The following is a 24,623-nucleotide window of genomic DNA, read 5'->3' as shown; positions in this document are numbered from 1 at the left end:
CTTTGTTTCTGGATTGAAAAATGGCATCCACGGCTCATCCATTGTCACAACCGACGAAAAGAAAGTCCCATTCATGCTGTCGTCGCGCGTCAACATTGCTTGGCAACATGCCACACGGGCAGCCATGTGGTCGTCCGTCAGCATTCGTGGCACCCACCTGGATGACACTTTTCGCATTTTCAGGTCGTCATGCAGGATTGTGTGCACAGAACCCACAGAAATGTCAACTCTGGAGGCGATCTGTTCAACAGTCATTCGGCGACCCCCCAAAACAATTCTCTCCACTTTCTCGATCATGTCGTCAGACCGGCGGGCCCGAGGTTGTTTCGGTTTGTTGTCACACGATGTTCTGCCTTCATTAAACTGTCGCACCCACGAACGCACTTTCGACACATCCATAACTCCATCAGCACATGTTTCCTTCAACTGTCGATGAATTTCAATTTGTTTCACACCACGCAAATTCAGAAAACGAATGATTGCACGCTGTTCAAGTAAGGAAAACGTCGCCATTTTAAGTATTGAAAACAGTTCTCATTCTCGCCGCTGGCGGTAAAATTCCATCTGCCGTATGGTGCTGCCATCTCTGGGACGTATTGACAATGAACAAGGCCTCATTTTAAAAACAATGCGCATGTTTCTATCTCTTTCCAGTCCGGAGAAAAAAAAATCGGAGGCCTTAGAACTTGAATGCACCTCGTATATTCGAGGTACGATCAGTTTTGAGGGTCTTTCAAAGAGCCAGTTTTGAGGGTCTTAGGCTGTGGTCGGAAGAAGGTTTTTATGTTCGATCTTACTTATCAGTTTCGCAATTTTCGCTGAGAGCGATCCCAAGAAAAGCGAGCCTCTATTCATCTTCTTCCTCTTCCCGGTTTGCTGTGTACATCTCTTCTTGCATGCTTCGCTGTACCCGTTTTTGCAGAACACTTCCTTCAAGTAATGAACTTAGGCCAGGAGGCTTTCCTTATCGCGGATGATGCGATATTTTTAATACTGCCAGCCGATTTTCATCGATAGTACACGCCGGAAAAGCCAACATTATCACATGAATATTTTCATTCGCAATCCAAACCTCATCTGTCATTTTTCCCTCCGCCCATTACTTCCCTAGCATTGGCCGATTAATGTTTTACCCTTCTGACGTTAATAAATTGGAGAATATCATTTTCAAATGAATCATCAGAGAATTTTCCTAAGGTGGTTTATAGAAATCACGCAAAAACATAAATGTAAATGGACAGACAGGGGTCTGAACCGCTGCCTTCCTGAATACGAGTCCAATGTCTTTTTTACCACTGTGGCACCTCGCTCGATCGGTGGATGAATAGTCAACTTCCAATCGCTGTTTTAATTCGTATTCCCTGTATGGCATTAGGTGGTGCATTGACGTCTCACCCAGACCATGTCTAACAAATCGACGCCAAAAACCAGTTCTTTTTAAAATACTACTACAGTGCGAGGGACGTTTATTTTTCATATACTTCTGCTCAACATTAAATCAATACAGAACCCATTTAAGAAGACATCCACATCTGATTCTTCTTGCGAGATGTACCATAGTCTTTGTTTCTGATCGTCCAATACCATATTATGCCCTTTCTCTGTGGTTGCAGTTTTGAGAACGTTGTTCACGTGGACCATATCCAAGAGAAATACATCCATCTGAATTCGGCTAACTATTTTTAATTATTGGAAATGATAGAACAAATTTCTTATCAGCCTGAAATAACTCGTTATGCAGGTTCCTCACATCGCGGCTTAAACAACCTCAGTTGAGGGTAGGCGAATGGGCGCGAGTGAAGTGAGGTCTTGAATACAAACAACACGGCAGGCAAGCGTCTTTCATTCCATTTTGCGATGTGAAAAGTTCTACGTTCTGCGGTTATCTTCTTCATTTCTCATTTTCAACAAGGCGGTGTAATTTCCATCTATTAAAAATGCTGGAATAAGTACGTTCTCTACTTCAAATTGCACCAGGCAAGAGGTGATATTTGAGCCAGTCATGATAAATTTGCCAATAATAATACACTGAAGCGCCAAATAAACTTGTATAGGCATGCGTATTCAAATACACAGATATGTGAACAGGCGGAATACTGCGCTAGGGTCGCCAACGCACGTATCAGACGACAAGTGTCTGGCGCAGTTGTTAGATCTGTTACTGCTGCTAGAATGGCACGTTGTCAAGATTTAAGGGAGTTTCAACGTGGTGTTATAGTCGGCGCACGAGCGATGGGACACAGCATTTCCGAGGTGGCGATGAAGTGGGGATTTTCCCGTACGACCATTTCACGTGGGCATGCGCACCGGCCGCGTGGTTTAAGGCGCCATGTCACGGATTGCGCGGCCGCTCCCACCGGGAGTTCGAATCATCCCTCGGGCATGGGGGTGTGTTGTTCTTAGCATAAGTTACGTTAAGTAAGTTTAAGTAGTGTGTAGGTCTAGGGACTGATGACCTCAGCAGTTTGGTCACCTTAGGAATTCACAAACACACATTTCACGAGTATACCGTGAACATCAGGAATCCGGTAAAGCATCATATATCCCACATCGCTGCGGCCGGAAAAAGATCCTGCAAGAACGGTACCAACGACGACTGAAGAGCATCGTTCAACGTGACAGAAGTGCAACCCTTCCGCAAATTGCTGCAGATTTGAATCCTGGACCATCAAAAAGTGTCAGCGTGCGAACCATTCAACGAAACATAATCGGTATGGGCCTTGGGAGCTGAAGGCCCTGGATGACTGCACGAAACGAAGCTTTACGCCTCGCCTGGGCCCGTCAAAACCGACATTGGACTATTGATGACTGCAAACATGTTACCTGATCGGACGAGTGTCGTTTCAAATTGTATCGAGCTGATGGACGTGTACGGGATGGAGACAACCTCATGAAGCCATAGGCCCTGCGTGTGAGCAGGGGACTATTCAAGCTGGTGGAGGCTCTGTAATGGTGTAGGGCGTGAGCAGTTGGAGTGATATGGAACCCCTGATACGTGTAGATACGACTCTGACAGGTGACACGTACATAAGCATACTGTCTGACACCTGCATCCATTCATGTCCATTGTGCTTTCCGACGGACGTGGACAATTCCAGCAGGACAATGCGTCCCCACAACTCCAGAATTACTACATAGCGGCTCTAGGAACACTCTTCTGAGTTGAAACACTTCCGCTGGCCATCAAACTTCCCGGACACGAAAATTATTGAGCATATTTCTGATGCTTTGCAACACGCTGTTCCGGAGAAATCTCCACCCCCTTCATATTATTACTAATTCATAGTGTCAGTTCTCTCCAACACTACTTCAGACATTAGTTGAGACCATGCCACGTCATGTTGCGGCACTTCCGCGGACTGGCGGGTGCCCTACACGATATTAGGCAGGTGTACCAGTTTCTTTGGCTCTTTAGTGTAATTCAGTGAATGGATCGAAGCATGTACACGCTGCGTCGCCTCTAACGTTTAGCACGCCGCAGCAGCTCAACATGGTTAAGATTGCCTGTCTTCTCTATGTACTTGCAATTTAGAGGTCTGTTTTTAAGAATCTGGACATTAGTGTGACTGTATGGCCCTTGTTTGTGTTAATAGTTAAGTGTCTGGTGGATGTAGAGACCGGTCCGCTGACACATCAGAGTACTGGGATATTAAAGAATGAAAAGAATTAGTTCGTGAGACGAAGTGGAAGTTTGCTGATAAGATGTTCTGACGAGTGTCGGCTGTACAGATAGGGGTCCTCCGTTATAAGGTCTGTATCTTCTTAGGATATTAGTATGTTCCAGTGAGCTGCATGTCAGTAGCATACAAGAGCCCAAACTTTGTTAACGGTTACCTCACTTATGAAGAAAGTGCAACCTTTATTAACGTGCCCCGTTAATTTCCGAATAAAACATTAACCTTTTACTACCGAGAGGTCTAGTGGAAATAATGAAGGCAGTTTACACTGAGGCCACAAAAGTCATGAAATACCTCCAAACATTGTGTCGGACCGCCTTTCGCCCGGCATAGTGCAGCTACTGGACGAGGCTTGGTGTGAACAGGTCGTTGGAAGTCTCCTGCAGAAATACTGAGCCATGCTGCCTCTATATCCGTCCACAATTGTGCACGAACTGATCTCTTAGTTATGTCCCATAAATGTTCGATGAGATTCATGTCGGACGATCTGGGTGGCCAAATCATTCACTCGAATCGTTCAGAATGTTCTTCAAACCAATCACCAACAATTGTGGCCTGGTGTTCCATGTAAACACAGCCCACATCATTATGGAGCCACCACCAGTCTGCACAGTGTGTTGTTGACGAATTGGGTCGTTGGGTTCGAAACACTCGCACAATGCCATCAGCCCTTAACAACTGAAATCGTGACGTACTGTTAGCAAAAACATTCACGTCGGTCGTCTGCTGCCATAGCCCATTAACGCCATATTTCGCCGCACTGTCCGAACGGATACGTTCGTCGTACGTTCCACATTGATTTCCGGGTTATTTCAAGCAGAGTTCCTTGTCTGTTACCACTGACGATTCTACACAAACGACGCTGTTCTCGGTTGTTAAGTGAAGGCCGGCAGTCACTGCGTTTTGGTATTCTCGGCTTACTCTTGACACTGTGGATCTCGAAATATTGGATTTCCTAACGATCTCAGAAATGGAATGTTCCATGCGTCTAACTTCAAGTACAATTCCGCGTTCAAAGGCTGTTAATTCCCGTCGTGCGGCCATGATCACGTCTGAAACCTTTTCATATGTACCATCTGAGTACAAATGACAGCTCTGCCAATACATTACTCATTTATACCTAGCGCACGCGTTACCACCGCCATCTGTATATGTGCATATCGCCATCCCATGAGTTTTGTCACCTCAGTGTAGATATCAATCACTAACGCCGAAGCTTGAATTACGCTTTCTCCATAAAGAGGATTACTACCTTCGTACTCATGTTTTGTTCCCTCGACTTTATAGCTGCTGGACCAGAAACAAATATTCGGATCGTTGTTATGCTATGATTGGAAGAGAAACTACTTCAGAATTAAAGGTAGTGTTGTCTTTGGGGATCTTAATTTGACTGGTAGCATAAGACACTCTAGAGCTTCTCCCAGAAAGCTTAGGGAGTCTTGTGTTATTCTTATGTTTGAATAGTATTTCGAAGATTAACCTTATTCTTAGCAGCAGGTGGTCCTAACATTTGCCTTAGAATTTTTCCTCCGTTTGTGGGCTTGCAGATGCACTTGCACTGAGTATGATGTTTGAATGGAACAGTGATAAATTTGACAGCAAGAGCACTTAAACTGCTAACAGGTAATTTCAAGAAGCGATCAGTCTGCGTTCCCTTACCTGTGATTTCCGGCTAGGCGTCTGGGTGTATTGCTCCATGGCTGCGTGTTTGTAGAGGACTGGGACGCCTGCAACACAGAAGTAAACCAGTTGACAAATACACGTTTCTCGCTCGTGGATCACCTTTACCCTTTACAATGATTACTCGGAAAGACTGCTGACCTAACAGTGTAGAACAACTGCGTTTGATGAAATATCAGGCAAAAACGATGCTGTACGTATTACCACAGCTACAGTCTCATTAGGTGTACATACTACAGTCTATTCTGGAAAACATTCTTTGAAATTCTGTAGTTATGAGAGATGAAATACATGGAGTGAAAGGTTATCTACAACTTGTACAGAAACCAGACTGCAGTTATGGGAGTCGGAGGACATGAAAGGGGAGCACTGGAGTCAATCAGATGTGTACTGTATCCCCCATGTTAACAGTCTGTTCACTGAGCAAGTAATAAAGGAAGCTAATGTCAGATTGTAAAAGGAATAAAAGTTTGGGGAGAATAAATAATAATTTTAAGGGTTGCGTGGTAGAAACGCAAAAGACTTGGATCATCAGTTAGACAGAACGGACAGTATCTTGAATAGAGGTGAAAAGGTGAATATAAATGAAAGTAAAGCGAGGGTAATGGAGTGTAGTCGAATTAAGTCAGGTGGTGGTGAGGGAATTTGCAACGTCCCCCAGCAGTGAATTTTCCCAGTTCGTAAAGCAAAGGCATGAGTGGACCAGCCTTTATTTATTAATACTATAGGTTTAAGAATTTATCACTCAGCTTGCTTCGTGAACAAACGAATATTCTTACAAAATAATGTATCACTCTCTGGCCTTTCGGTTATTGTAGTACACGGACGCGTCTGTATGTTCTAGGCTAAACGACATACTAACATTGTGAAAAAGCGAATGTATCACAATTTTTATTTATCAATTACAAATATGACGTATCACGATCTAAATTAGCTTAGCCGCTAGGTTTTAGCGCCAGCAGAGTGTGACCGGATATTTCCTGCCAAGAAGACAGCGAGAAAGGAGATAAGACTTTAATTAATTTACACTGAAGTCCGACTGTCTTCATGCAGAATATCAATCTAGAACACACAGCAATGATGATCATGAAACATTTTTTTGGAAATGAAACTCTGAAAGTAGTCGACGAGTTTTGCTATTTGGGCAGGAAAATAACTGATTAGCCCTTAAAAGGAAGTATTTGCCTGGGAGACACGAATGTATTTTTGTTTTGTTAGATTGGCAATAATGACTGCGCTATTGGCGGGAATGCCTCTGTAGCGTCATACAGTTTCTTTCTCAGTCTTGTGGTGTGAGCCACTGTTGATGGGGAAGGTGAAGTAATAGGTGCTTTCTCAAATATTACGGTGTCTGTGTAATATATATTTCTAGTAAGGCAAGTTTTGTTGAGTGTTTATTAGGCATGCATTTCCAAAAGTGATACTTTTGTTTCTGGTGAGTACAATCAGATACAGCTAATTGTCTTTCCTCTTAGACATATTTTTTTAAGTTACACGGTCTAGCACTTTTAAATATATTTTACAGGTGTTTAAAACGGAGCAGGTTCTATCTAAGTCACGAAAAAGAAGTCGAACCGAACTACTGAGAGGGGATGGTCCAAATTTTGAGAAGGAACTTGCTAGGAAGTAGTAAATGGACAGGAAATGAAAAGAGGATTTATTTTCTGACTACTCTGATTGTGCTCCTTCTGTTTCACTTGAAAAAGCAAGCTTTAGGTCTTTCTCTGATGAGCAAGAGTCTGCTGCAGGTGTTGACTTCTCCTGCATAGGTGAGCAGGCAAATAAAGATATTCCAGTTTCTTTTGTTTACAAAGGGAAACTGGATTTTATTTGGAATCGAAAGAACCAAATAAGGCTTGACGAATATCTGGTGATAACATAACGCGGGAAATACAGGATATATAAAAGGCTGTTAAAAATTTAGGTGATTATCTTAAGATAGGAAATATTTGGTTAACCACAGTTCTTGTAGAGTTCTATTATATGAGTATTCATGAAAGTAATACATACTGGAATCCTCATTTGATGGGAACGTTTAGTGAATTACTGTTCAGTTCGTTCATTATACTAATATATTAATGTACCTTTTTGCAAGAAAAGCAAGATTTTTTAGTTACCGTGACTTGCTGACACATATTTTCTCTTAGGTAGTAATAATTATTGTTCCTATTAAGGGTTAAGCAGGAGTAATGGTAATACACAATGAAAATGTAGACTGGCAAGAAGAAAAACAGCTTTCCTATGAAAGAGATACATGTTGAGATTGAATATAAATTTGCGTATTAGGAAGCACAGCCTTATATGGAGGTAAAAGTTTTGGAATGTTGTGTTACAGAGGAGTGATTAAGAGTAGATGGCAGGTCGAGCTGAAGCTATACTGAATCGAATTGGGGAGAGGCAATCTTTATAACTAACTTGACTTAAGCGATTGTTTGATAGGACACATCCGGTGTCATCAAGTAATCGTCATTCTAGTAGTGGAAGGAAGTCCAAAAATTATAGAGGGCAACAAAGGCTTGAACATAATAAGCGATTCAAACCGTTGTAGGCTGCAGTAGTTATGCAGATACAAAAAGGATTGTACAACAGACTAGCATGGAGAGTTGTATCAAGTAAGTCTTCAAATTGATGACTGCAACAAAAACAATATATTTCACATTGGCTCACAATATGATCCAAAATCTGCTACCGAATAGATTGATAAGGTCTCAGTTGTTACGTTTTTATGATGGAATTAGTAAGAGTAAAAGAATAGTTTATCAGATATTCTCTTGGTGGCTGGCAATTGCCACATAGTGGACACAAGATTGCTCTTGAACACACTAATGCAATTTTTTAATGAAACAAAAAATGTGATACACAAAAACGGTGTCACGAATATTACTTGGTCGTTTTTATTTAAAATAATTTGCACACTGCAAGAATAGTGCTGCTTCAGCACAGCCACAAAAATCGCCAGTACTCGAAAGCACATACGAAGGCCTGGCACAGAGGTGGCACGGCTATGAAATGAAATTCGTATTCCTTATGTTGCTACATGTGGCGCCAGTTTGTTAAGTCAGGCACTAACTTGACCTGAGCAGCTCTTTAGTAAACTGTCACCAACGTTATTAGAATCATGGAGAAATCGACTTCTCACAGTTTTTCACATAATAAAATACACTGGTGTCCAAAATTAAGGCAACAAACTGCTGTCTCCCCGTCTTGTATCTAATTCACGATATAATGTCGTTACGATCGTGTTCTGCACGGAAGATGGCATTCCGATCAACGAACAAACACGCCAGCAATGACGTCAGGGCACTTATCAAGCGGGGTAGTGTTTGCAGGGTAGTCCCACATTCACAATCGCTGTGTACAGTCACAGACGGTGCATTATGGCACAGAGAAGACGCCTAGAGACTCTGTTGAGGAGGGCCATTGGAAGGATGGAAGCAGCCAGTCGCAAACCGATGTGGCCCGCACCCTAATGTGAATCGTTTTGTTGTTTCTCGGATGCGGCGACAGTTTATACAGAGACTGAAACTGTATCCCAGAGACCAGGACAGGGCCCACCACATGTGTCATCAGAGAGAGTGGACTGTTATTTGGCCGTAAGGGCACGACGGTACCGCCTTACTACTGCACTACAATTGGCATCAGACCTCGCAATATCCCCTGGACGTATTGTATCGAGACAAACGTTGTACAGAAGGCTTCAGCAGAGTAGCCGTTATCGCTGGAGACCTGCTGCTGTTTACCTCTAGCGTGTCTTCACAGAAAGGAACGTGTAGAGTGGCGCCGTCAACATGCCACACGGATGGTCGAACGGCGGGCCACTGTTCTTTTCACAGATGAGTCTTGATTTGGTCTGAAGAGTGAGTCTCGACGGATTCGCATATGGACACGTGGAACACGATTTCGGGACCCAAACATTGTGGAAAGAGACCGATATCGAGGAGAATCCCCAATGGTGTGGGAAGCGATTATGTTGACCATTTGACACTCCTTCATGAAACTGTACGGGTGAAACAGCAAGACTTAACAGGTGTAGCGAGGAGATCTTGGGATCTCATGTGTGGTTGTTGCGAGGTGCTGTGGGCTGACTTCGTACCGATGGACGATAACGCATGACCTCATAGAGCACGGGTGGTTTTTTTTTTTTTTTTTTTTTTTGGGAAAACGGAAGATATTGCACGCATGGCCCGTGGCCGCACGCATGGCCCGTGGCCTGCTCGCTCTCCCGATTTGAGTTCCATAGAGCATATGTGGGATGCACTACGGGGACGGGTTGAATCACGTCAGCATCCACCACCACTCTCCAAAGGAAGAATGGGCGTTATTGCCTCAACATGAGATTGATGGCATTATTCACAACATGTCCCGTCGTTGTCAAGCCTGCCAGAGGTGATCACATCCCATACTGAGCACATTATCCAGTTGTCAGAATGTATGTGAAAATCCGTTAAGTTGAAAAAAAAGAAACGGAGGACAGTTTTGTATACCGTTATGCATCTTGAAGTTATTACGTTCTGAATTCTTTACATTGTTTCTACTGTACACATGTCTGCGCTGTTTTGTGGCAAAATGAACGCAACCTTTCAAAATTTCCGTTTGTTGCTTTCTCGACACCACTGTATTTGTGTTCACAAATGAAAAAAAATTCCCAAAAACAGTAATTTAATACTGTCGGCAGGCAGACAAGAGCCACTAGACGGTCTTTGTTAACCGAAATCTTGGCACCAGGGCGAAAATTAAAAAAAAAAAAGAAATTACACTGATTTTCATATAATGATTAAAATATTTGATGTTGATTATCTCCGAGACACTCAGAAAAGATTCTCAGAACGATAAAAATCTTCTAAAATCTAAAGAATGGCTGACATTACACACAAAACATGAAATGTGTGTGTCTTTACCTCTCCTGTTAAATGATGCACCATACGACGAAACGCGCTCAGTGTTAGGGAGAAAGCATCTGCATAATAAATAGGGCTTTCTAAACGTCAGTTCTAATCTCATGAGCGTAAACAGTCTCCCTGAATAACGGGCTTTGACGTCGGAAAGAAAAGCGCAGAAAGAGGACAAACCGCCGGCAAACTGCGCACGCCCAGCTGAACCGACGAAATATTAACAAAGCGGACAATCAGGGCAGAACAACCAACGTCTGTGTCGCGGAAGCGGGATAAGCACACAAAGCGGTCCGACAAAAAATCCTAAAGGAGCGACCTCAGAAGCGTGTCTGCAGAACAGAACGGCAAAGAAATCGCGGGCAAACGGCACGATACTGTCAAGAGTACACTGCGCACCTAACTCAGTATTCCCGGCATTCTATTCAGCATCGTAAAACAAAGCAAGAAACGACACCGTCCATCGCCTGCTATGTCTAAGTTACATGTGTCACGAAATACCCTCAGGTACTTATGAAGTCGTTGATAAGTACAAACTCCTGTTTATTACCGATTAATGAGCTCAGACCAATAATGTTCCAGGTCGACATTTAGCCAATTCGAGAGTGTTCTGAAATTAATGTAGTAGGTTTTATTAGCAACACCGTGCCCGTTTATTAAATTACATATAGCTGCAACCTCATAGAGCTACAGATAAGCAGATAACATAAGAACAGATTGTAGCTCTGGAATGTCAATTTCCATAACAAGAAGGAAAACATTCTGCAATAGCGTGTGCTGAATCGACTGAGAAATTGCCAATTGACATGTATGGGTGTGACTTCCAAATACTTGTTCAGGCGCTTTATTTTAAAAGGTTCACTCATAAGTAGAGTTTGGATTTTGCATGTTTTGCATATCATATTTTTTTACGGTACCTGGTGTTGTATCTTTACGAATTATGATGTTTTGGAGGTACTAAGCTACTTTAAATTCAAATATAAGATGCATATATTTGCATATTTTTGGCGTTTGAGCATATTATTGTCATATTTAGAGGTAATGGCCGTAAAGATGCATACTTTTGACATTTAGACGTAATATTGAGGTTCATTTTGTTCCCTGACAACCCAAGAACCTCCCAGAATATTAGACCAATAAATTTCCAGAATGAGATAATACGTGACGAGCCATTAGAATAAAAGCCTTTCAGGTAAACGTGAGTAGCTTATGGAGGGACGTAGTCTTGTTTTCCCACTTAGGCAGTCTCTCGGATAACGATGCTAAAGATTTGTGATGGTTCATTGTTGCAAGATGGTTTATCGGAGTAGAAACATGCTTCGGTATTTGTTGCCCGCAGTTACTTCATTATCAGGTCGCTCACCTGATCTTTGCAGTGCGCCAACAATGCCCTACTAGTTATTGTTGGCATTTCGGAATATGAATCATTCTTGTTCTCATCGACTGTTTGCTGTCTTCTTCAAATTACGAATATAGCCAGGTCAAAAACCAATAATTTGCAGAAATGGATCGGGAGCGATTGTGCTTTCAGAACGGACGGAAAAATAATATTCTGACAACTATGTGAAAAAAGGTAAGTTTAATTTTGTTTTTTTCTTTTTCGATAATTTTCCAAGAAATTAAAACAATTATTAAGTTCATTTGTAAATATGCGTTCATGTTTTCTATGTACGAATGGGAAGGATCAAAACAACCTTTGGTAATTACCTTCGGCGTTCTTGGGAGTGGCCATCTCGCAGGTACACACTGTTATCTTACATTTTTGTTCAATTGTACGCACATATTGATATTCATTCACTTCTCCAACGCTTTAGGTCAGGGTTGAGAAAAAATTTCAACTGAAACTTCACAGCAACCATTGATCTCCTCATTTTCGAAGTATATGAACGAGAAAAATGAGTTCAGTGAAGATCTTTGCAAGTCTTTAATAAAAGCGAACATGTCCTTGAATGAGCTGGAGAATGAAGGATTAAGGGCCTTCTTGAAAAAATATACCAGAAACGATATTCCTCACGAGTCAACGCTCAGAAAGAACTATGTGGATTCATTGGATGAAAAGGTGAGGTTTTTCGGTAATTTTTATGAACCTAGGTATGTGGAAGTCAATGGATATAATTTGGTATATACATGGGCCAAAATAATAGTCGTATAATTTTTAAAAAACTAGAAAAATAAATTTAAATTATGTTTGAATGTTTATTTTTGTAAAATGAACATTGTTACTTGAACTAAAAAAAAAATTAAATTTAAAGTGAGTGAACTTTCTCAAGAAAGGAAAAGACAAATGAGAAAAGGACTTGAGAAGGATACAGTCTGTCTCGAGACGGTCACTGCAAAAAAGAAAATAAATTTATTTTTAAAGAATATAATGTTTTGTGCGAACTAAACGACTATTATTTTGGGCAATATATATACATAAGAAAGTACTCAAAATATAGGTAGGTGCTAAAACTGATATAGTTTGTTTTCGTATGCATGTCTCCTACATAGTGTCCACATGTTTATGTGTATTTTTTAATTTAGTTACTCTATTGCAGACATTAGAGAATATATGGTGCAAGTCATAGTTGGAAAACTCTCTGCTGACGAGGCTGGACGAGGACACCCCATACTGTGCAAAGAAGTGGAACGAACGACACATGTCACGATTGCACCCACATTTCAGGAAGCATTGCGTAAGTTTCGCCAATATTGAATAGTTTAAAGTAAATTATAGGTAATATAAGATTGCAGTTTTTCACATCATATCCTGGGCCAATAATTAGTTTTTCACATCATGTCCCGAGCCAATAATAAAAAATTGAATAAAATCCTTTGATTTTCTTTCAGGTTTGTTTTGAAGAAGTGAAAGTCAAAAACGTGGGGAGAACAAGGTTTTGACCATTGTGACGGATAGTGCCTCATGTATCCTGAAGGCTGCAGTGTGTCTCCTGGTGTTTTACCCTAAAATTATTCATCTCACGTGTCTGGCTCATGGAACCCATCGAGTCGCTGAAGAGGTCAGAGCCACTTTGCCAGAGGTCAACAGCCTTGTATTTTCGCAAAGAAGGTTTTCATCAAGGCACCAAGTCGAGTGAGAGCTTTCAAGACTGCTCGCCCTGACTGTTCTCTGCCACCAGAACCAGTGTTGACGAGGTGGGGAACGTGGATTTCAGTTGCAAACTATTATGCAGACAACTACAGAAACGTTGAAGAGGTATGGATGTGTATGTAGTTCTGGATAAATTGAATAAGCAAAGAAAATGAACACAACTTAGAATTCCAATATTAAGCTTATTTCTTTGTACAGCGCTTTTCAGCTTGAAACAAACATTCACTAGCTTACTACTTTCTTGTTCCAGTTCCTACAGGGCTTTGAAGATAGCGAAAATTTAGCCACAACAAAAGCCAAGGACAGCCTATCGTTCATCCGAGCACACTTGGGTGGTCTTCCAGGAGAAACTTAAGACCCATAACAAGGAAGCTACGAAGACAGTGGCTCTCGTCGAAGGAATCAGAACACAGAGCAAGAGTTGGCCGGGTCCGATCGGTGAGAGACTTAGAAGAAAATTGGACGCAGTTCTTCATAGAAGTCCTGGTTGGTCTACGATTCGGAAGATCGCTCAGTTACTGGAGGGAGAGAAACGCTCCGAGAATCTAGAAGATTTCACGTCCTCTGACGTCGCTGCTCTCAAATTTTTACCTGTAGTGTCATGTGATGTTGAGCGATCATTTTTCAAGATTGAAAATGTTATTATTTGACCACAGGAAAAATTTTCAAGTAGAGAATATGGAAAAAAAATGTTGGTAGTGCAAACAGATTCTATTTTTTAGAATTTACCAAAGTTATCGTGTAAGTACTTATGTTAACCGTCATTTTATTCATTGAATTATAGCCATTATTGAAAATATTTGATGCTTATTCATTAATTTTCCCAGTAAGGTGCATATTTTAAAGAATTTATCTAAGAGAAATGCATAATTAAAGAATTTTAGCTGCATGTTTGAAGGCATATACTGACAGTAAGAGCATATTTTAACCGCATATTTCGAGGAGTTTTGGCGCATATTTCGTGGGTTTTAGGTGCATATCGATCCGAACACTACTGATAACGATGTGGTCTGTGTATCACTGACCGACGTTTTGTCTCAATGATACCCCACGTTTCGCACTTCTCCTTAAATTAGTTTTAGGCATTCCCGCACTTAAAAGAAAAATCACTGATATCTCCTTATACCAAATATCAACGAGAAAGTACTTCACCTGCTCAAGTCTTCCGAAAACTCGAGTTTCCACTGTGCAGAAAAATAGTGGATAGTAACTCAACCGTCCCCATGAATTAGTTCCATCTCCCTTTGAAGATTGGACTTCATGATCAAAGTTACATCTAGAACTCTCGTCTGTCATTCTTTGGACGTCTCCTTCCCTCAGTACGAGTTACTCTTGTCCAGGGTACCTCCTCTGCGGACACAGTGTGCTTCAGTGTAAAGTTTTGGTTGCAGTGAAGAATATCGTGCACATTTGGTTCCGGTGAGTAAGATTGACTAGATTTGACGGTTTTGTCCGTTTAACAGTTCTCTTCTGCTTTACTATCTAAAGCCACTACCAGTAACGGATGTAGATGAAAATCTGAAGTAGGAAGGATAAACTGTTGTACCATACACGAAATCTCTCTCCTGCCTACAGGGAATCCAGAAATTTAGAAAAATATTTCCATCTCAAATTACATCTACGTGACGACTCTGCAATTCACACTCAAGTGCCAGGCAGAGGGTTCATCGAACTAATTTCAAACTGTTTGTTTATTGTTCCTCTCTCGAACAGCGCGCAGGAAAGACGGACACTTAAATCTCTACGTACGAGCTCTGACTTCTCTCGTTTTATTACGATGATCATTTCTCCCTATGCAGGAGAGCATCAACAAAGTATTTTCGCATTCGGAGGAGGATTAACAAAATCAAATAGTCTTGCCAAACATTTATTACTGTGAAGTAGTTCAACGCGGCACAAATAGCGAAAACTCCAGATGACCCGAGCCAGCAATGAACGCTTTCGTAAGACATGTGTGCAACATTCGGTTGTTTGTTTTGTCAGTGATTCCCCTTCTCAGGGTGGATGCGACCGGATAAGCAGCGTGATTTTCACTCGGTCTGATGCCGTACTCATATACTGGTATCAAATGTCTATCGTACTGCAACTGCAATACATGTCTGATATGTCTAGAATTTTGACTGTACCTTTCCATAATACTAAATACAGTATTTCTCCATATTCTTCTCTTTCTGCCATACGACTGTGAAACAAATTACTCTGCAATCTGCATGTTATCCAAAACTCTCTTTTATCATCGGCGTGGCTTGCATCTAGGCACATCCCAGCTGTTTTCTTTTTGTCCAACAGAGAACGAGTAACTCTGTCGCACTGTTAAGTGTCTACGCTTTTCTCATCCTTCTCTGTTTGTTTTCTTCCTTCCGCCCCATCTGCTAATCTTACCTAGTTACTCCTCGCCCTTCCTGTGACGAGTCAACTTCTTCCCCACATTATTCTTTCTGTACTAATGGCATATGCTTCTTTTAGATGGCATTGCTCACTTTTGACACGAGCGTAATGAGTGAACACCGTAATGTTAATAATACATACTTTTTTCCTACATTCCACACACTCGTTGCAACAGATATTGTTGTTGTTATTATTCTACATTGCTCATGTACCAACTAATTGCTGTTTTACTCACTTTGGAAGACTAGTCAGATGTAAGAGAGGGCCTGAAGGGCCTATCTTGCCAGGTGAAATAAACGCACCGCTTTGTCGTGCTTCCGAATTAAATGTTGTTGTTATTTTTGTTGTGGTCTTCAGTCCTGAGACTGGTTTGATGCGGCTCTCCATGCTACTCTATCGTGTGCAAGCTTCTTCATCTCCCAGTACCTACTGCAACCTATATCCTTCTGAATCTGCTTAGTGTATTCATCTCTTGGTCTCCCTCTACGATTTCTACCCTCCAATACTAAATTGGTGATCCTTTGATGCCTCAGAACGTGTCCTACCAACCGACCCCTTCTTCTAGTCAAATTGTGCCACAAATTTCTCTTCTCCCCAATTCTATTCATTACCTCCTCATTAGTTATGTGATCTACCCATCTAATCTTCAGCATTCTTCTGTAGCACCACATTTCGAAAGCTTTTATTCTCTTCTTGTCTAAACTATTTATCGTCCACGTTTCACTTCCGTACATGGCTACACTCCATACAAATACTTTCAGAAACGACTTCCTGACACTTAAATCTATACTCGATGTTAACAAATTTCTCTTGTTCAGAAACGCTTTCCTTGCCATTTTATATCCTCTCTACTTCGACCATCATCAGTAATTTTGCTCCCCAAATAACAAACCTCCTTTACTACTTCAAGCGTCTCATTTCCTAATCTAATTCCCTCAGCATCGCCAGACTTAATTCGACTACATTTCATTATCCTCGTTTTGCTTTTGTTTATGTTCATCTTATATCTCCCTTTCAAGACGCTATCCATTCTGTTCAACTGCTCTTCCAAGTCCTTTGCTGTCTCTAACAGAATTACAATGTCATCGGCGAACCTCCATGGATTTTAATACCTATTCCGAATTATTCTTTTGTTTCTTTTACTGCTTGCTCAATATACAGATTGAATAATATGAGGGAGAGGCTTAAACCCTGTCACTCCCTTCCCAACCACTGCTTCCCTTTCATGTCCCTCGACTCTTACAACTGCCATCTGGTTTCTGTACAAATTGTAATTTACCCCCGCCACCTTCAGAATTTGAAAGAGAGTATTCCTGTCAACATTGTCAAAAGCTTTCTCTAAGTCTACAAACGCTAGAAACGTAGGTTTGCCTTTCCTCAATCTATTTTCTAATATAAGTCGTAGGGTCAGTATTGCCTCGCGTGTTCCAACATTTCTACGGAATCCAAACTGATCTTCCCCGAGGTCGGCTTCTACCAGTTTTTCCATTCGTCTGTAAAGAATTCGCGTTAGTATTTTGCAGACGTGACCTATTAAACTGATAGTTCGGTAATTTTCACATCTGTCAACACCTGCTTTCTTTGGGATTGGAATTATTATATTCTTCTTGAAGTCCGAGGGTATTTCGCCTGTCTCATACATCTTGTTCACCAGATGGTAGAGCTTTGTCAGGACCGGCTCTCCCAAGGCTGTCAGTAGTTCTATTGGAATGTTGTCTACTCCTGGGGCCTTGTTTCGAGTTAGGTCTTTCAGTGCTCTGTCAAACTCTCCACGCAGTATCATATCTCCCATTTCATCTTCATCTACATCCTCTTCCATTTCCATAATATTGTCCTCAAGCACATCGCCCTTGTATAGACCCTATATATGCTCCTTCCACCTTTCTGTTTTCCCTTCTTTGCTTGGAACTTGGTTTCCATCTGAGCTCTTGATATTCATACAAGTGGTTCCCTTTTCTCCAAAGGTCTCTTTGAAAAGTTTGTAAAATTTCGACTTTTGAAGAACACACCACTCCCTTTTTGTTCTTTATTCAAACATAATTCGACATCTATGTGCTACCTTCAGTGAGTTTCATTTTATTCCTGTAGAAAACTATGCAAAACTTTTGATGGTTTCCTATTTTTATTTTGTTTTGATTGCAGTCACGTATTGAAACATATTTGGATAAAAAATAAAACAACTGGTTTAGCAACAGGTGGAGTTTAAGGCCCTAAACGAACCCTTTCACTTGAAGTGTTCGTCATACTTATTCTCCGAGCCCTGAACTTGTTCCACGGCGGCAGGACAGGTCGTGTTCCACGAAGATGACGGGTGAGGTACCGCTGAAGGCGGCCATTTGTTCCGCTGCGGGCGGCGGTCCAGGACGCTGCGCGCTGCTCCTTTGTTCAGCGCCTGGGCCGAAGGCAAGTACAGTTCCGGGCAACCGCGTAGCGACGTGGAAGCGGAACGAGCGCGCCCGCCCTGGACAAAGGCGCAACTGGGTACGCGGCGCAGCGCAATAAACCGTGCGAGTCACTACCATCCTTCTTTTTGAACAGGAGAATCGTTGTCCGGAAAACGTTGACTAATTTTCTGCTCAGCTCTGTCAGTATACTGTCAACTGAAACGTACAATTTTAATTTATAGGGGCCAGGAAACTGAGATTATTAGTATTTAACTGGTCCTTAAATCAGGCTTAAATCTTCTTGGTAAGCACTTTCGCATTCAAAATAAAACTTATTCATTTTGTCACTCTTCCATGACTGCATTAATTATGCATGATGATGAACTAATGTGGCAGTAGAAATTTACTTTGTAACTAGAGTGCACGTGTCTCGTTGATCTTCATTAAGTTTTCTTACTTTCCCACTCCTAACCACCTCACTTATATTGTGCACATCTGGATATCAAGTCATTCTCCTTTCCTCTAAATCTACGTACGTACTCTACTAGCCACCATACAGTGTATGACTGAAACCACTGCCAGATATTCCCCATATGTTCCACCCGCAAATGGGTCGAGAGTAAAATGAATATCTGTATGCTACCGTACGAGCCCTGGTTTATCTTTCTTGTCTTCGGGAGGTTGGTGCTAGTAGAAAGGTCCTGCAGTCTGTAGTGAACGCTGGTTTTTAAACTTTGTGCATAGAATTTCGGGAAAATAATGTTCTCTTCCCTCTATGGAGTCCCATTTGCGTCCACCAAGCAGTTTCGTAATGCTCGTGTGCTGATCGGACCAATAAGATCTAGCAACACATCTTTGAATTCCTTCGATGTCTTCCTTTAATTCAACCTTATGGGAATCCAAAACACTCGAACAGTCCTCAAGAACTGGTGTTCTATACTCAATGAATGATCTACACTTTCCTACGAATCTCACAACAAACCGAAGTCGACCACTCACCTTCTCTACTGTAGGCGCCCCGGTGGTCCCGGTCGCCTACGGTGGACTGAAAGCCGAGCGGTGACCTCTCCAGTTGTCAGGATGCTAGGAAATGACTGTGGACGCGTCAGAAACGCAAAAGAAACATTATTAATTCATGACACCTTTATTCCTGCCGAGTACAATATGGCCCACGTAACACAGGCTAGCTGAGCTTGATGATATCAACGACCTTCTGGCTCTCGGCATAGGCAACGAAACTTTGACAATATTCCACGTTTCCAACTCTTTACTATTCCGCAACACTACACTACAGCCGACCTTGCGTGCTCGTTCAATTTCAAATCGTTTAGCAACGTTACGGCTAAATATTTAATCGACTTCCACTCTTCCTTTAGCTTTTCTAAATTATCCAGCAATTTCATTTCTGAGCATCGTGTACTGCTACTGTTCACATACAGCATCTTTATATTTTCGTTGTTTCTTTATTAACCCTTTCGCTGCAACGGACGGCTGAGCTCTTCGCATTCCGTGCTGAAGCTGCGTTTGTTACTGCTGTACTGCTCGCCAAAAGCTGATGCCTATGCTGGGAGACGGTGTCCCGACCGATATGAAATACTTATCATCCAGTTTTCGAACACTATATGGCGAAAAATTTTGATTTTTTCACATCTTACAGTCTGATATTTTCACTCGCTAAAGAACTGGATTTCTTTTCGTTATCCATCATACTTACTGCGCTGCATCAAATTAAATAAATCATTGCCTGTAATGAGAGACGGCGTTCTGGACTATGTGAAAAACGTATCATCCGATTTTTCGAAAACTATTTCGTGAAAAAAAAAAATGATTTTCGCACATCTTACAGTCTGATATCTTCGCTCCATGAGGAACTGAATTTTCTTTTTGTTGTACGCTGCATCAAATGAAGTAAAACATTGCGCGAAATTTTGAAGACTTCGCAGGGTTAAAAACGCTTGCTTAAAAGTAGGGTATGGTTGATTCCAGCTCATATACTGCAGTGATTGAAATGTACATAAGATATCGAAATTTTATGTAAAACTGAGGGCAGAAGAATATCTTATTTCGGTCTCAAGTTATTGTATTTATATTCGAGGGACGGTTGCGGGCGACGCGTACTTTCACGTCCCTGCGCATCGCGAATCGTGGGGTCATAAAAATCGTCATTTCTCATAAACAATTCAAGACATCGAAACTTTTTCTGCAAATGATCAGAAGAGAATCGGAGCATTTGAGATGTGCTACGGAATAATGTGGAAAATTAGGTAAGGAGGAAGGAGATTCTACGCAGGACCGGCGAGGACAGGAATATATGGAAAACGCGGAGAAGAAAAGGGGCAGTATGATTAAGCGTCTGTGAAGACATCAGGAAATAATTTTTATGGTACTAGAGGGAGCTGTAGAGGGTAATAACTGTAGAAGAAGACGGAGACTGGAATACATCCGACAAATAACTGTGGATGTAGGTTTCAAGAGCTGCTCTAAGGTTGACAGAAAGGAATTCTTGGCGGGCCCCATCAAACCATCTGGGAGACAACTGACTCAAAAAAAGTTCTTCAAAATATTTAATCCGTACTCCAATAAAAGCCCGTTGCATTTTAGCCGCGGACCATCAGATGTATCTTATAGCTCTTGAGACGCTTGAAGACACAACGGTGTCATTTAAGTACTGTACGACAGACGGACTTGTAAAACGTGGTGGCTTTTAGTGAGGCTGGATTTGATTATGATATGCGAGCGTATCCGCTGGTAACAGGCACACGCATGAGGGCAGATGACGTCATTGCCCTTACAAATAATATAAAATTTGCGCTGCACCGAAGTAGAAATTGCTGTTTTCCTCTCTTTGTCGAGTTAGTATGTTCCTTAGCCGGCCGCGGTGGCCGAGCGGTTCTAGGCGCTTCAGTCCGGAACCGCGCGACTGCTACGGTCGCAGGTTCAAGTCCTGCCTCGGGCATGGATGTGTGTGATGTCCTTAGGTTAGTTAGGTTTAAGTAGTTCTAAGTTCTAGGGGACTGATGACCTCAGATGTTGAGTCCCGTAGAGCTCAGAGCCATTTAGTATGTTCCTTACACCTTCAGCGACAGGGCGGATTTGTATGAACTTTGGAACTGAGATAGCCTGTACCCTGAATTAACTAATGACTACATTTTATTACGAAAAAAAATCACTGTTCACGTGGGATGGGCAACATGGTTAAGAAGTCATCCCATGGAAGGTAACTATCCTTTGAATGCATTAAGTTTAGCGCAGAAATCAGTAAACGAGTAGGTTATGAGCAACATGAATTCTGTCAGCTTCTCCCATCATCTCAAAATTTGATTTCTCCGCCCCATGTCGCGCTGTTTGGTGTGCAGCAAGTGCGCTCGCACCTCAGTACCTCCGAGAGATAACTTCTGTGATTGCGCATACGCATGGATAGTTAGTTTCATTTCTTTATAAATAAGTATTTAACCCGCGGGGCGCAGCTAGTGCATAGATAACGGTCGGCTAATCATGAACGCGTGGCCGTGACGCTGTACAGCGCGCGCCAGTAGGCGCTTCGGATCGAGCTCCCAAGGTCAAGGCCACCGCCCACCTCAGCCGTGGCAGCGGCGCCAAACACACGGCTCGTGCCTAAAAATAACCCGCCACGCATCAATATCACATCGAAGTGGCGATGGGGCCTGATCGTGCAGTACGTCTTTTTATTACCCATGTTCAACAAAAGTTGCAATGTTAACGCCAGCAAATCCTTACAATGAAATGAAACCAGGTACCAGCCACTATTCATAATACTATTTACAGAAGTCAGCAACGGCGATATTTGGTTTTAATAAATAGCACCGTTAACAGCGGCTTCTTGCTATTTTTATTTTTGTAAGAAGTAAGCTGTATCTTCATACAGCTACGGTTTCACCATGTCAGCCGCCCGGGGTAGCCGCGCAGCCCAAGGCGACTTTCACGGTCCGTGCGACTCCCCCCATCGGAGGTTCGAGTCCTCGCTCGTGCATGGGTGTGTGTGTTGTCCATAGTTTAAGTTAGATAAAGTAGTGTGTAGGCTTAGGAACCGATAACCTCTGCAGTTTGGTCCCATAAGACCTTCCCACCACAAATTTCCAGTTTTTCACTATGTCACTTTTCGACAAAATATTATTAACCCGATCATTTGTCTGCTCTTTTCGCTGCGTGTTAGCAGGTTGTAGTGGAATATCGAGAAAGGTAATTTCTTTTTTGGTATGGTTGAGGCTACACATTACTTGAACAATGTCATGTCTTTTTAAATATAAGTAGTGATTTTCTTGCACGAATGTGGATCTTTTCTTAAGGAAATGTTTCATGTTGTCTATGAAAAATGTAATAACACGTGTATGAACTACGAATTCAGATCAACGATATTAGAGAAATCAGCCTGTGGCTGAAACGAATCGGAGGAATTGTATTTTCCAATGTTTATAACAAAATGAAAGCGAGGAGTGAAGCTCCTTTCATACTACAAATTAAGTTCCCATATTTTTCACTCTATCGAATTCCATCACTTGTTTGATTAGGTCAAGTCCATCGGTTGTTTGATTAGGTCGGACCTCGTGTTCGTCGCAGCCACAGACGTAATGTGGATCCAGCATAACAGACGAAGTTTGGCTACAGTACCTCAATTTGTCGTGACCGGGTCGTACGAGTTGTAGCACTCCAGAACCTGCTTAACCCTAGCAATACCAAGGTAATTTCAATAAAGCGCATTACCAGGGGGGGTAATTTATGCCAATGCTAAAAAATAAAAAAAATATAATTCGTTAATTGTTGTTGAATTATATTAACGACATACTTTTAACATACTTTTTAATAAGGTTCAGATGTGTAAGCAGGGTTGAAAATCTGACAATACCTTTCAGCACACACTTAGTAAAAGTCGAAGTGCTTTCACTAGTGTGCAGTACCGACTTTATCGTCACCACAAAAGAAATTTAAAAAAATGCAAATTTCGTTCATTGTTGTTGACTTTTCCTTTCTACATACTTTTTAAAGAGATAACTGAAAAATTTTGAAACATGTATGGAATATATGACAAGAACACGTTGAAAACAACATAGATTTTTTTCAGAATTGTAAAATATAAACTGACTGACTAGATTACAATGTTTTCAAAATGTGGCATAAGTAACACTCCGTCCCTTTGGTATTGCAAGGGGTAATGTGGGCTCTTCTAAACAATGGACTCCGAGAAGAGTTTCTGGTTGCCGCCGTGCTACAATAGCGACTTTTATTTGACACCGTCCTTGTCCTTTTAGTTGCAGCGCTTTCTAGTTTCATTATAGGAGTGCCAAAATCACTGTTTCCTGACATATCTGCCGTAACATTTCTGATGATATACTGCCGTCTTGTGTGAGGAACGGGTATGTTATTACAAACATTTATTCGTATACTCTCAAAATTGAATCGTGTGTTGCCCACTCTGTATGTGAAATTTCTCGCAACACACTGCATTGGTATCGGCACGGGAGCAGTCCTACCTTGATGAAAGAGCAAACTTATTTTCTGGTGGAAAAAAAAACCACTCTGAAGCTACTACTTGACATCAGGTTTTATTGCAGTTGGTCTACAGTGTTGCCAGATTTCTCAGATTTAAGCTTTGGTGGGAAATTTTAAAAGGAATTTATTTCAGGGGTAAGCATGTTTTTAAAACCTGGTGCCATTGTACGACGGGCGTTTGAAAAGTTCGTTCAAAAATAAAAACTACTTATGTGTTTGGGGTAAACCTTTTCTATTTTTCGACATAGTCTCCTTTTAGAATTATACACTTCGTCCAACGCTGTTCTAATTTGTTGATCCCTTCCGAATAATAGGAATTGTCCAAGGCTGCAAAATAGCTATTAGTTGCTGCTGTCACCTAGTTTGAATAAAAACTGTGTCCCGCCAGTCATTTCTTCAAATTGGGGAACAAATAGTGGTCTGAGGGAGCCAAGTCTGGTGAACAGGGGAATGTGAAACGAGTTGGAATCCTAATTTCCATTAATTTTGCTACCACAACTGCTGAGGTGTGTGCTGGTGCATTGTCGTGATGGAAAAGAACTTTTTTGCCGCTCAATCGCCGGCGTTTTTCTTGCTGCTCGGATTTCAAACGGTCCAATAACGATAAATAATATGCACCTGTAATAGTTTTACCCTTGTCCAGATAGTTGATGGGGATTATCCCTTGCGAATCCCAAAAGACAGTCGCCATAACCTTTCCGGCCGAAGGAATGTTCTTTGCCTTTTTTGGTGCAGATTCTCCCTTGTCAACCCATTGTTTAGATTGTTCTTTGGTCGCAGGAGTATAATAATGTATCCATGTTTCATCCACATGACGAAACGATTCTTAAAGTACTGTGGATTCTTCCTGAACAGCTGCAAACCATCCTTTCAACACTTCACACGATTCCGTTTTTGGTCAAGCGTGAGCAATCGCAGAACCCATCTTGCGGATAGCTTTCTCATGTCCAAATGTTTATGCAAAATGTTATGTACCCGTTCATTCGAGATGCCCACAGCACTAGCA

General features: G+C 41.7%; 1 protein-coding gene across 2 annotated transcripts in view; it reads right to left on the bottom strand.

The window, feature by feature from the left end:
- The window catches only part of LOC126185061 (tyrosine-protein phosphatase non-receptor type 13-like), a 226,336-nt gene that overhangs the window by 153,416 nt on the left and 48,297 nt on the right, over positions 1-24,623 (bottom strand). For both annotated transcript variants that reach the window (XM_049927831.1, XM_049927836.1), the window contains exon 2: positions 5,337-5,404. In XM_049927831.1, the coding sequence (XP_049783788.1) occupies positions 5,337-5,375 (39 nt within the window). In that variant the 5' untranslated portion in view covers positions 5,376-5,404. The remainder of the gene's footprint in view (positions 1-5,336; positions 5,405-24,623) is intronic.

This window comes from Schistocerca cancellata, chromosome 1, assembly GCF_023864275.1.
Source record: "Schistocerca cancellata isolate TAMUIC-IGC-003103 chromosome 1, iqSchCanc2.1, whole genome shotgun sequence".
In the NCBI taxonomy this organism is placed as follows: domain Eukaryota; kingdom Metazoa; phylum Arthropoda; class Insecta; order Orthoptera; family Acrididae; genus Schistocerca; species Schistocerca cancellata.
Note: the sequence above shows the minus strand (reverse complement) of the source record. Positions and strands in the feature narration are given on the sequence as shown.